We start from the raw sequence: 13,926 nt of genomic DNA, 5'->3' as shown, positions 1-13,926 counted from the left end.
TCTCAATGGAAAAAATGTCTGTTGTGGAACCAAACTTTGGTTTGTGACTGCTGAGCTGTGAACATTTTTGTGTTTTGTTGCTGGTGAAATGGATGATTAGCACAATTTTAAAACATAAAGAGGCATCAAGAGTGCTAATGTTGCTAAGGCTGTGAAAGCAGCAGTGAGCACAGGCCATTGGAGAGGCAGGAGAACTTGACTTGGAGAAAGGAACAGCAGTTAGCCCCGGCAGCATTTCCAGGCAGTGACGTGTGAACAAGCGAAGGTGCCGCAGGCTGCCCTGAAAGACACCCCTGGGACCCGTGCTGGAAGTGGTTCCTTTAAGCTTAGTAGGAGGTGGTTCGATCAATGTAAGCAAAGAAGTGTTTGTTTATAGATTAAACAGTGCATTAGACGTGCTGTGCATGAGAAAGGTTAACATGGAATCATTTAGGGGCCTGGAACGGATTAATTCCATTTACATTATTTCTAATGGGAAAAATGATTAAGTTTTGGAACAAATCACTTCTCGAACAGCCTTCTGAACAAATTAAGTTTGAGCCCGAGGTTCCACTGTATTTTACAGGGAAACTAGAGGCCTGGTGCGTGAAATTCGTGCATAGAGGGTGTGTGTGGGGGGACGGTCCCCCTCAGCCCAGCCTGCGTCATCTTGCAATCTGAGACCCCTTGGGGGATGTGGGGCCTAAACCGGCAGTTGGGGATCCCTCTCACAATCCAGGATGCTGCATGCACCAGTGACCATACTTTTCACACAGATGAAAGGCATCTTGCTGTTGTATGGGCAGCTCCATGTTTTTGCCCTGATTATAAAACGTAGTACATGGCATAATCCTTCTGAAGCAGTAGTGCCATTTTCCCATCTTAGGGGTGGAAAACTGAAGCAGAGAGAAGGTAAGTAATTGGCTCTGTCACACAGGTATCAGAAGTGTCAGAGTCAGGGCTGACCACAAAAGGTGCAAGCCAGAGTCCATGCATGTCATCACTGCATCATCCTGTTTTTTTCAGTGTTAGTAGCCTTTCCAGGTTTTAATTTTTAACCCTTTGCACTCGCTTTTTTCTCGATTCCTTTATTCTACTCGGGATTTAATTTTTTAAATACCCCAGATTTTACAAAGCACAGCAGTAGAATAAAAAACTGGAGTTTCTTTTCATACAAATTTATTTAATGTAAGAAAAGCCCAAATAAAGGAGGAGGGAAGGGATGGGCTACCGATGCTAACTGTGTTGAGTCACACTCGACATCCGAGTGCAAAAGGTTAAATCTAAGAGACTGTTCCCAATCTATAGGGTAATGTCCCTGGGCCTGGCCGGCAATCAGAGCTGATCTGCAGGGCGATGGCCTCACAGGGTGATGGGGGGAGGGGCCCTGCTGGCACCCACCTTGGCTGACAGCCTAGTGCTGCCTGCTGGCCGGCCCTGCCCTGATTACCACCGCCAGTCGCCTCCCTCTGAGGCGTTGAGCGTCTGCCCCCTGGTGGTCAGTGCACATCATAACAGCCGGTCATTCTGCCATTTGGTTGGTTTGCGTATTAGGGTTTTATTATATAGGATAATCTCTTCAACAGGAATTACTTTCCATTGCAATCTTCAGCAAAAGTTCAAGAAAACCAAGCCAAGTGATCTGAAGTACAAGTTTCAATCTTTAATACTCCTAGGTTTATAATTTGATCTCAGGTATATCCTCATGAAAGGAAGGGACTTATAAATATACTAGAGGCCCAATGCACAAAATTCGTGCAAGAGTAGGCCTTCCTTCCCCCCAGCTGCCGGCACCAGCTTCCCTCTGGCACCCAGGACCCAGGCTTCCCTCGCAGCTCTGGCTTCGTCCAGAAGGTCGTCTGGAAGGACGTCTGGTCTAATTAGCATATTACGCTTTTATTATAGACTAGTAGCCCATTTGCAGGAAAAATCCTGCAAGCGGCTGCTGCGGCCGCATGCGCGGCCGCTGCCGCCGCTGTTGCAGCCGCTACACCTGCACCCGCGCGCCTCTGCCACCCGCCCCGCTCCTCTCTGCCCTGCCCCACCCTGCCGCGCTCCGCCCCGCCCGGGCTTTCCCTCTGGCAGCCATCTTGCTTTCCGCTTTTCCTCCATCTTCTAAGTTGTCTTCAGTCTTCACTCCTCCCTCCCTCAGCGTATGCAAATTAACCGCCATCTTTGTTGGGTAATTTGCATACTCGCCCTGATTGGCTGGTGGGCGTGGCTTTGGATGGTGGGTGTGGCTTGGGCGTAGCAAAAGTGTGGTCAACTTGCATATTACTATTTTATTAGGTAGGATTTGCTTAAACTAAGGACCCAAGCTATGACAGGAGCACCTTCAGACATCTGATTCCTCTCCCTAAACGTGGGCATTGCGGTTTTGCATATTAGCATTGGGGAAACAGAAGTTCATGATTCAAACACTTTTTAAACGGCAGTTTCCACCACTGCCCACTGGAGGAGCGCGGCCCCAGGCCCGACTGATGTCCTTTTTTTTTGTACAATCAACTTTTAAGTGCACTCAGACAGATTCAATTTAACTTATTTTAAAAACCCCAACATCTTGAATTCTCTGGATTTCCTAGTTCCAATTGCTTTCATGTCTTCAAGTCACCTGTTAAAAAGAAGACAACACTGAGTAACAGGGCAAAATAAGTTACTTCAAAAAGAATATTTGGGACCCTAAATTATAACTATTTGAAATATACTTCTCTAACAGTAATTATTCACGGAAGCAATGACTAAGTAAGAAATGGTACCACTCACTGACCTTAAGAGCACACACACTGTCATGGAATTCGAAGCAGCATGCACTGTTCTACACATTCTGGGATGATCCTTCTTCCGGTGGGGAGGGAGGGTCGCATACCTATAGGGTGGGGCAAACGGGTTTACAGTTGAGTATGCAAAACAGTTTATTCTTGTATTGTTTGTTACTGTATTACTTTCCATGTGAACAACTGTAAATCCATTTGTGACCCACTCTGTATTTTAAATATTCTGAGTGATATCCCTTTTAAGGGTCTGGAAACCAATGCATGGAAGAACTTTTTACATATCCATTCAAGTTCAAGACCTAAGACACTTGGCTGATTTCACTTTCTGTCTGGTCGGTCTGCAGTCACTGCTGTTCTCAGGAACAAACCAAGATGCTCCGAAAGCAGCCCCTCAGCCTGGGACGCGGGCACTGCCCTCGGCTGAGCAGGGTGCCAGGCCCTCAGCCCACACGCACAAGCTGCAGCTCGGCCGCGCGAACCGGCTGGCTCTCGTCTCCCATTAATTTTAAATGAATGCAAATGCCATTCTCAACTCACAGCTTCATACTCGTTAGGAAGTCCATTTCTAGCTGTATGGTGACATTGTAGACATTTCACTTTTACAACACACCAGTGTTTTTGAAAAGGAAATCCTTGTTTTTAAAACTTCAGAAATTCAGTAGGAAGGTGAGGGCGGTTTTCTAACTGGTTATTGTCAGAAGCACGCCGGGTCCTGCTGAGACTGGCTCTGCTTCTGGCCCCGCCCCGCCCCGCCCGCCACAAAGCAGGTGCACCCGAGCCCGAGCGCTCCCCGCCGGCCCCGCCCCGAGGCCTCCGTGCGCAGAGGCCCTGCAGCGCGCTTCCCGGACACGGCTGCTCAGCGGGGCTCGGAACCGGGACTGGGCACCCGTCCCTCCTCCAGGTGGGGCACACCTTTCTCCAGCTTGGGCGACCGTCACCCTCAGCGAGGACAGCGTGAGCTCAGAGGCTTTGGTCCTCATCTGGGGCCGGGGCTGTCCCAGGGTCATTACTTTATCTTGGAGCCCTCGGAGCCCTGGGCAGCCCCGCCCGCGGCCTCCGCCCCGTTACTGAGGTCAGACGGAGTTCGCTTCAGGAGGTTTTGTCATCGTGGCCGCAGAGAGCAAACTGCTGGCGGAGCACTGCAATTCGGCCTTTCCTGTCATCACTCCTCAGTAACCGGCTGTTCCCGGGACACGGCCGCCCCGCGTGCCCCGCACGCCCCACGGAAGAACCTCACCTGCCGCGCTCCCGCGCTCCCGCAGCTCAGGGGCCGGCTGCCGTCCAGACTCCTGCGGGATTTCAAAGGGAACACTTGGTACATTGTTTGCAAACGCCCAGTTAGGAAATGGTCACCTTGACATCACCACCCACCGACCTGACTCAGTACACCCTGCCTTCAGGTCAGCCCCATATTCCCAGCATTCTTTCTAACCCACACCTGAGGACATGTGTTTATTTTTATTTATTTATTTTTATTTCTTTATTGATTAAGGTGTCACATATTTGTCCTCATCCCCCCATTCCCATCGCCCACCCCACCCCCCTGTTGTCCTTAACCATTGGTTAGGCTCGTATGCATGCACACAGTCCTTTGGTTGATCTCTCCCCGCTACCCCCACCCTCTCCTACCCTCCCTCTGAGGCCTGACAGTCCGATCGATGCCTCCTTGTTTCTGGTTCTGTTCTTGTTCATCAGTCTATGTTGTTCATCATTTCCCCTAGATGAGCGAGATCATGTGTCACTAGAGATATACTTATAAGAACTGAATGTGAGACGAGCAATAATAGTTATGCTGACAGGCAAATGAATCAGTCTGTAGTGAGTTTCTTTCTGGACCAACAGTTCTTTTGAGACCCAATATCAATGTCCACCAGTTCCTTATGTGTACATGTCAGCACTGACTTTTCAGCTCTGGATGGTGGACAAATGGTGGTAATGCAGGTCCGACTCCCTCTGGTTGGGTCTCGCCCGGAACCAGGGGGGCGGCCTCACCCGGATCCAGGGGTGCACGGCCTCACCCGGAACCGGGATTCAGCTACACCCGGACCCAGGGGCGCGTGGCCTCACCTGGACCCAGGGACGCGTGGCCTCTCCCGGACCCAGGGGCGTGGCCTCACCCGGACCCGGGACCCAGCCTCACCCGGATCCAGGAGCGCACGGCCTCACCCGGACCTGGGATCCAGCTTCACCCGGACCCAGAGGCGCGTGGCCTCTCCCGGACCCAGGGGCGCGGCCTCACCCGGACCCGGGGCGCGTGGCCTCACCCGGACACAGGGGCTCATGGCCTCACCCTGACCCAGGGGCACGCAGCCTCGCCCGGACCCGGGACCAAGCCTCACCTGGACCCAGGGGCGTGCGGCCTCACCCGGACCCGGGACCCAGCGGAGCCTCATCTTCTCGATCCCAATTCCTGTCGGTCAGTTTCCTCTCAGCAATTCCTTCGGCCATCCTCTCAATGCTCCGGGGCGGCCGCTGCGGAACTCGCCGGGCGGCGGGCTCGGCGAAGCTCTGGTGCGACCGGTGCACGGCGGCGGGCCGGTCCAAGGTCGCTGCGGCGACACTCGGGCCTGCAGCGGTGACCAGTCGCCGGGCGAGCGCACCCGGATCCGGGACCCAGCGGGGCCCCGTCTTCCCGATCCCAACTCCCATCGATCAACCCCCTCCCAGCAACTCCTCCGGCCATTGTTCCGGATGGTGTCTACTCTGACCTCCAGTTGCAGTCTTAAAATTGTTGTGGTAGGCAACAATCAGGCGTCTGCCCTATGCCGCCATCTCGGTCCTCCAGAAGATTCTTAAGTAACCTTATAAATGTGGTTCTGAACACTGTGTCATCCATTAGTTTACTTTCCTTCATCCCTTCTATTCGTGACCTGCTTCGGTGTCTTCACCTTTTGGTTGCCTCCTTATAGCTCAGTTTCCCCAATCTCCCTAGGTGGTCGCTGTTGATACCCCCCTTTGTGGGCTGAGTGCAAAGTCTTGGTGTTGTTAAGCCTTGATTGCTGTTGGTACACTGGGAGGATTTGACCTCCAGTCCAATTGGCTGTGAGGATCAGCTGTGTCTATGCCGGGAGACAGCCTTATTCAACTAGACTTGCAAAATTGTAAAAGCCTCTGTGCTCAGCTTGGATGGGGCGGAGTTTCAGGGTGGAGCCTACAGCCTTGGCTTCCTGTCAGCCCCGCCCTATGAGGTTCCTGTGTCTCAGTGTCCCTCTGTACTCCCTGCAAACACCTCTGAGAGAAAAGCGCCCTGGAGCTTCACCCGCCACCAAACAGTCTAGTCTCTCCCCCAATGAATCTGGACTCCCAGATTCTCGCCTGGAACTGGGTTTCAGTGTAGTCGGAACTGGGGTTCAGCACGGTCCGGAGCCCCTGTCTCCTCCCCGCCAGGGCAATTCAGCGGCACAGGTAACAGTCCGTCCTCTGCGCGCATTCACGTGCGCGCCTCCGGAGCTCTGCCCTTCGCCGCTTCTCTGCATTTCTGCCTTACAGCCCAGATCCCTCCAGCATGAGCCTGGCTTCCCAGGGTCTCGTCCGGAACTGGGGTTCAGTGCAGTCGGAGCTGGGGTTCAGTGCAATCTGGAGCTTTTATCTCCTTCCCGCTAGAGAACGCCGGCCAGGCTGTCAGCCGCCCCTTCCTCTCCGGCTCCGTCCTCCCCGCACGCGCGCGGGCTCGTGTCTCCGCCCGTGTCTCCATACCTCAGGCTCCTACGGCTCCTCTGATTTTCCCTGTGGTTTTCTCTTTCCTTCTAGTTGTGGGCATTTCAGTCAGCCAGCTTTCCTGTGGTTCTGGATGATATCCGCTCTGACCTCTAGTTGTATTCTTGAAATTGTTGTGCCAGGCTGCAGGTTAGGTGCTTAACCTATGCCGCCAACTTGGTTTCCCCCTGGAAGATTTAATTGCAGTTGAGGACATGTTTTTATTGATTTTTAGAGAAAAACATCGAAGCCCCCCACCCCCGGGGAATTGAATCTGCAACCTTTTGGTGTGCCGGTCTGCGCTCCAACCGACTGGGCTGCCTGGCCACGGCTAGTCTATCAACTTGATGTTTCAGCCAAAATTCTGCTAGTTTCTGACTCTTCATAGTTATTAAAACACCTACCAAAGCACCCTTTTTCCTTTTGAAGTACTGAAGAGTTCACCTTTTTTCCTGCTATTAAAGAGATGAGGCTACAGTTCTCACAATCTCTTCTATTTATAATTTAGTGTTCAAACTTGAATTAAGGAAAATTGTGTCTGACACCGGATTATGAAATCATAGCATTCTTTTAAAAGTCAGCCTCACTGACTACTGGGAAACATTGTTAAATCATTTCTCCCTAGTATGTTTCTTTTTTTTAAAAAAAATATATTTTATTGACTTTTTACCGAGAGGAAGGGAGAGGGATAGTTAGGAACATCGATGAGAAACATCCATCAGCTGCCTCCTGCACCCCGCCCCCCCGGGGATGTGCCTGCAACCAAGCACATGCCCTTGACCGGAATCGAACCTGGGACCCTTCAGTCCGAAGGCTGATGCTCTCCATCCACTGAGCCAATTTTTAAAAAAAATTTAAAAATGATTTTTAGAGAGAAAGGGAGGGGGAGAGAACCATTGATGGGAGAGTGAAACATCGATCAGCTTCCTCCTGCACGCCCCCCACCAAGGAGCAGGATCAAGCCTGCATCCTGGGAAGGTACCTGACCAGGAACTGAACCAGTGACCCTTTGGTGCATGGGACCATGCTCAACCAACGGAACCACACCAACCAGGGTTCTAGAAAGCTTCTTAAAATACGAAGAAGCAAACCATCTACGTGGTATAGAATCCAGGGCATACTTCCCTAATCATAATGAACCAGAGAAGGCAGATTTTAAAGATAACGACTATTACAGAAACTAACTTTGAGGCTGTCTGTTTAAATGAGAGCTCAAATGAGACAAATTTTCTATTTTAGTAGCTTCTGAAGCTGAATCTGGCCAAAGTCTACTTTAGTAAAACTGTTCACTCACCAAGTACTTCAGTTCACTATGAGTGGTAAATAGTTTGAAGAAAATAAGGTATCTATAAAACTCAGATTTAGATAGATATAAGAATAAATTCTTTTAAATTTTTTAAAATATATTTTCTTACTAAACATTTTTAACCCACACAAAATAACTCTCCTTTATCTTCAACTTCTACCTCCAACCAGTGACAGGAGAGCAGGGTGTGTGTGTATTTAATCACTTTATGAAACTTAAGTCTCCAAATGCTTTTTATTTGCTGCTCCTTTCACCTACAAGTAAGAACAGCAAACAAAGTAAAAAGGGTAGCTGATTCAACAAGGGCATGGTTATTAGTCTGCTTTAAAATTAATTAGGAAACTGGTTGTTTATTTTGTTACAACAATAAGAAATTCTCCACTTTTCACCCTTATAATTTTAAATATCAGATTGTTGTTGGAACCAATATATTGTAATTCATCATTTACAAAGAAAACTGGTCGCTGCCTAATCGCTTTTCCACACAGGCAACGGGGAACCCAATATTCACAGAAATACAGATTCTGAGCATTTTTAATTGTTGAAAAAAAAATGAACAAACTTCCCATCAAAGTGTCACAAGAAATTGGGTAATACAACAATGAAAAAGTGAAATCTCTCTATATAATACCAAGGTGTAGATACCTCTCATTTCATTTACAAGTATAATGTTCTAAAAATGCCTTTCTTCCAGGGAAAACTGATGTGGTAGATTTATGGGATTTAATTACACAATGCCACTCCAACTCATCTAAATTCAGCGTGCTGAGTCTAAAACCACCCTTGCGAGATGGAATGAGCCTCACTCATGCAGTACATAGGAGCTCGCCGAGTATTCAGAAACACTTCCTACCACCTCCTCATAAACAATCTGAAACAACATGTACTTATTGTAAATGATACACTCCAGCAGATAAATATATGAACCGTAATCAAAAAGTCTCTTTAAGAATAAAATATTTAGCCCTTTATATATCAAATCAGACCATGAAAGGCAAAATAATTCATCAAAAGGCACATTATTTTCAAATATAGAAACTATGTGCTAAAGTAAAAAAAATAAAATGTCCTTTAGTTCAGAGCTCCAGCCGGGCGGCGGTCAGTGGCCGAGCGAGGAGACAGGTCCTCCGCCCTGAGGGTCGCTCCTGCCCGTCTCTGCAACAAATAACAAAGGCCAACATCAGTCAAGGCACATTCTGAACTTGAATTAAAAGCAGTTACTCGTTTAGAGACTGATTCAAACAAATTACAGAAAGTGTAAAATACCATGGTAAAACTGGCACCCCTTCCAGACAGGAAGTCTATAAAGGCCCCCCTCCCGCAGCGAGGCCTGCGGTCAGCGTGGGGCTACAGTCCGACGCAGCCTGGGCTGGGGCGGGTTTTGTAAAGGAAATCAAGTGGCTTTGGGGAAGACGAGGATGCCCCGCCGATGAAACCAGCGAGCATCTGCCGGGCAATAGATGTTGGCCCAATGAGGTGGACACTATCCATGCCATCACCCCCAGTTTACAGACGCAGAAGGGAAGCTCAGAGGGAGCGCCGCGGAAGAGAATCTGGTATTCAAACCCTGCAGGCTGACGTTACTAGGACAAGGAGTACAAAGTAATGCAGCACACAAGGGTCTCACAGAGAGGGGACGCCTCCTTGGACACAGTGGGACAAACGCTGTGACTCACTGCAGGACAGCTAAGTGCAGGTCGCCAGGACGAAGGAGCACTAACCAACCGGGAAACGACTTCCCCAGGGAGTGTGAGCCGTGGGCATTCTGTCACCCGGCTTCTTCCCACGCCTTTATTTCTGTTGTTTGAAACCACCTTCATTTTAAGAGGGCATTTGGGGAAGATGCTGACAAACTAATGCACTGCAAGTAACAAGAATGAAGAGAGCCCTGGAGGCTCTCGAGGGCGGTGTAGTCAGGGTAAAGCGTCCGCTAAGTATCTCAGGAGTGACCAAGTATTAGAGAAGCAATCCCCTTTCCCGCAGACTGCCGCAGGGACAGCGGCCACAGGCTGTGGGCGCAGACGCTGCGTGCCTAAGGCAGGAGCGCGGAGAAGGGGCGCGCTGCCTGGAAAGGGGGTGTCGGCCCCGCAGGTTAGAAGAATGCCCCAGCAGATGAAGCCCCCACTTCCGCCGCCTCTGAACGAGTCTTCCTTTCCGCCACAAAGCAGCCTTCCCTCCCCTGGCACCGACTTAACACTTATGCTCTGATGTCTATCCTCGCCTCACAGATCCTAAACATGGTTATGCTCTCACTGTACTTCCTCTTCTAGGATGGCAGATTTAAAACCACAGCCGCCATGATTTATAGAATAATTCAAAGACAGTAAAAATTCTGATGGGACTTACTTTTACTTGGCAAAATGATTTTAAGATTAATCTAAAAATGTAGAGCAGCCTTAGCTGGTGTGGCTCAGTGGATGGAGCATGGGCTTGGACTGAAGGGTCCTGGGTTCGATTCTGGTCAAGGGCCCATGCCCAGATTGTGGGCTCGATCCCCAGCGTGGGGCGTGCAGGAGGCAGCCAATTAATGATTCTTTCTCATCACCAATGTTTCCATCTCTCCCTCTCCCTTCCTCTCTGAAATCAATAAAAATTTGTTTAAAAATATATTAAACAGGCCAGGAAAAAATTTTTCATTGCAGCACAATTTATTTAAAAATCACTTGGTATTAAGACTAGAACAAACACTATCATTCAAACACTTTCCAGTTTATCTTCTCAAATTAAAGTCTAAACACGGGTAGATATTCGAAGTCTCTTACATTCTACAAAGGTGTGAATCAAGTAAATACTTCCCTTTCAAAGTTCCTTAAGAATATGGATGCTGGGCCTCTCCCTCCACAGAGCAGCCCTCCTCCCCTCCTCCCTCTTCTTCCCCAGCAGCCATGCATCTCCTGAACTCCAAGGACCCCAGGAGACCTGGACCAGTGAAGGGCTGAGCAAGGACAGCTCATCCCAGACCCACCCCCTAACCCTGTCCCAAGGCCCCTGTTCTCTGACTTCCCAGGGAGCTGAGCTGACAGCAGCCCGCCAGGCTCCTGCTGCTGCCTTCCTGTTCCACTGTCTCAGCGGTAACCAGTGTATTCTCACATCCCCTGAATAAAAAGAAGAATATAGATGCTAACATTAAAAGGCTTGGGATTTGATAAGCAAAATACATGATCTACTTGCAATATTGATTATCAATACTGCCTAGACTAGGAAAATTGAAAGTTTTACTTTCTTTTCTTTTTAAATGTTCACCGAGGATATTTTTCCATTGATTTTTAGAGAGAGTGGAAGAGAGAGGGAAAGACAGAGTGAAATATTGATGAGAGAGAAACACATTGACTGGTTGCTTCCTGCATGAGCCCCGAACAGGGCCCGGGCTGGGGAGGAGCCTGCAACCCAGGTACCCGCCCTTGACTGGAATCAAACCCCTGGACCCTTAACTCCACAGGCTGACATTCTATCCACTGAGCCAAATCAGCAAGGGCTCAAGTCTTACTTTCTACTTTTATAATATACCATCCTACCTAATAATAGACAAATATGCAAATTGACCATACCTCCGCCACGCCCACCAGCCCAAGCCACGCCCACCAGCCAATCAGGGCGAGTATGCAAATAAACCGAACCAAGATGGCTATAGCCAGCGAGAGCAAGGCTTCCCAGGCAACAGAGGGAAACAAGCTTTCCGCCTGCCCTTGACAGGCCTAAGCCTCCACTCAAGCTACAAAGTTTCAATTATAGAAGGTAAACAAATTCTAACAGAATGGCAGCAGCCACGGAGCTGGAGAGACCAGGCCAGGGTTGCCCGCGGTAACGGAGGCAAAGCTTTCTGCACACCTTGGCCGGGCTCAGGCCTCTGCTTAAGGCTACAAAGTTTCAATTATAGAAGGTGAATTAACTCAAACAGAAATGGCTGCCAGTGGAGCATGCAGGAGGCTTGGCTCCGCTCCAGCCTACAAAGTTTCAATTGTAGAAGGTAAATAAATTCCAGATACCAGTGCTTCCGCTTGGGTCACCAGGGGGCGTGGCTGGCCTGCAAATCACCACAGGCCCCTTGCTCAGGCTGCCCCATACCCCAAGGGAACCCCCACCCTTATCTGGGACACCCTTCAGGGCAAACCAGCTGGCCCCCACTCCTGCACCAGGCCTCTATCCTATCTAATAAAAGAGTAATATGCAGATTGACCACCACTCCAACACACAATATGTCTGCCCCCACGTGGTCAAAGATCTTGCCCCCATGTGGACACAAGATGGCCACCACAAGATGGCCAGCAGGGGAGGGCAGTTGGGAGGCACCCGGCCTGCAAGGGAGGGAAGTTGGAGGCGATCAACCCTGCAGGGGAGGGCAGTTAGGGGTGACCGGGCCGGCAGAGGAGGGAAGTTGGGGGCAAACAGGCTGGCAGGGGAGCAATTAGTCATCAATGAGGCTGGCAGCAGAGTGGTTAGGGGGTGATCAGGCTGGCAGGCAGAAGCGGTTAGGGGCAATCAGGGAGGCAGGCAGGCAAGCAGTTGGAAGCCAGCAGTCCTGGATTGTGAGAGGGATAGCCAACTGCCCATTTAGGCCCGATCCCTAAATGGGCAGTCAGACATCCCTCGAGGGGTCCCAGATTGGAGAGGGTACAGGCTGGGCTGAGGGACACCCCCCCACTCCGTGCACTAATTTCGTGCACCGGGCCTCTAGTTGTGTATAATATTATGCCTGAAGATGAAAATGAGAACAAAAGTTGTAAATTTTATATATGAATATATGTTTACCATTTACATTTTTATTACAAAGTAATTTTCCAAATAAATTGCAATAGTATAAAAAGTCTTTTTACTTTAAATAAAGTAATGAAAGTACTGTTTACTTAAATGTTCCAACAAATGAAATACTTTTACAATGCAATTTTTTAAAAAAGTCAAATTTTCTTCCTGATGTTTATTAGAAGACTAGAGGCCCCGTGCACAGATCCGTGCACATTGAAAGGAAATTAATTAGAAGGTGGCCGGCGGGGTGGGACTGGGCGAGACGGGCCTGACATGCCCTGGGGTCAGCCTCCCGAGGTCCCTCCCTGGCTGGCTGCACCTGGGGCGGCGCCACTGCTCAAAGGGCGTTGGCGGTCACCACAGGTCGGCAGTAAACCAGATTCGGGGCGGACAGTGCCCCAGCAACAACATAACCCACGGCCGAAGGTGGAATCGCGCAGCCCTGCAAGGAATCGGGCTCCCTCCTCTCTGGTTCCAGGGTGCGTCACCTTAGAACCGCCGCTGCCAAGTCACTGTAGCTCGGCAGATCCTGTGTTGAGCGTCTGATCCCTGGTGGTCAGTGCATGTCATACCTACCAGCCGGTCAGATGGTTGCTCAGCCTTTTATATATATACTAGAGGCCTGGTGCACGAAATTCGTGCATGAGGGGGGGGGTGTCCCTCAGCCCAGCCTGCACCCTCTCCAATCTGGGATCCCTGGAGGGATGTCCGACCACCCGTTTAGGCCCGATCCCGTCAGGCCTAGATGGGCGGTCGGACATCCCTCTCACAATCCAGGACTGCTGGCTTCCAACTGCTTTCCTGCCTGCCTTCCTGATTGCCTCTAATTGCTCCTGCCTGCCAGCCTGATCACGCTGTAACCACTCCCCTGCCAGCCTGATTGATGCCTAACTGCTCCCCTGCCAGCCTGTTTGCCCCTAACTGCCATCCCCTGCAGGCCTGGTCACCCCTAACTGCCCTCCCCTGCAGGCCTGGTCCCCCCAACTGCTCTCCCCTGCAGGCCCGGTCGCCTCCAACTTCCCTCCTCTGCCGTCTTGGTCACCCATAACTGCCCTCCCCTGCAGGCTTGATTGCCCCCAACTGCCCTCCCTTGCAGGCCTGGTCTCTCCCAACTGACCTCCCCTGCTGGCCATCTTGTGTCCACATGGGGGCAGGATCTTTGACCACATGGGGGCAGCCATCTTGTGTGTTGGAGTGATGGTCAATCTGCATATTACTCTTTTATTAGATAGGATAAAGTCCTGGTGCTTGGGTGGGGGCCAGCTGGTTTGCCCTGAAGGGTGTCCCGGATCAGGGTAGGGGTTCCCTTGGGGTGTGGGGCGGCCTGGGCGAGGAGCCTGTGGTGGTTTGCAGGCCAGCCATGCCCCCTGGCGACCCAAGCGGAGGCCCTGGTATCTGGGATTTATTTATCTTCTACAATTGAAACTT

At 50.4% G+C, this 13,926-nt stretch overlaps 2 protein-coding genes across 2 annotated transcripts in view; both read right to left on the bottom strand.

Annotated features, from left to right (window-relative positions):
* Positions 1–1,153: 1,153 nt before the first annotated feature.
* Positions 1,154–8,134, bottom strand: LOC307112307 (uncharacterized protein). The gene is made up of 4 exons (XM_079792901.1): positions 5,119–8,134; positions 3,991–4,042; positions 2,747–2,845; positions 1,154–2,590 (listed from the first exon to the last, which is right to left on the bottom strand). Exons 1-3 carry the CDS (start codon positions 5,400–5,402, stop codon positions 2,795–2,797), a joined length of 387 nt encoding a protein of 128 aa, XP_079649027.1. The 5' UTR covers positions 5,403–8,134; the 3' UTR covers positions 1,154–2,590; positions 2,747–2,794.
* Positions 8,135–8,271: 137 nt separating this feature from the next.
* RNF149 (ring finger protein 149) overlaps positions 8,272–13,926 on the bottom strand; it is a 39,722-nt gene continuing 34,067 nt past the window's right edge. Inside the window, exon 7 of the mRNA XM_079792900.1 lies at positions 8,272–8,910. Within this exon, the coding sequence (XP_079649026.1) occupies positions 8,855–8,910 (56 nt within the window). The 3' untranslated portion in view covers positions 8,272–8,854. The remainder of the gene's footprint in view (positions 8,911–13,926) is intronic.

Source organism: Cnephaeus nilssonii (genome assembly GCF_951640355.1).
Source record: "Cnephaeus nilssonii genome assembly, chromosome: 15".
Lineage (NCBI taxonomy): Eukaryota > Metazoa > Chordata > Mammalia > Chiroptera > Vespertilionidae > Cnephaeus > Cnephaeus nilssonii.
Note: the sequence above shows the minus strand (reverse complement) of the source record. Positions and strands in the feature narration are given on the sequence as shown.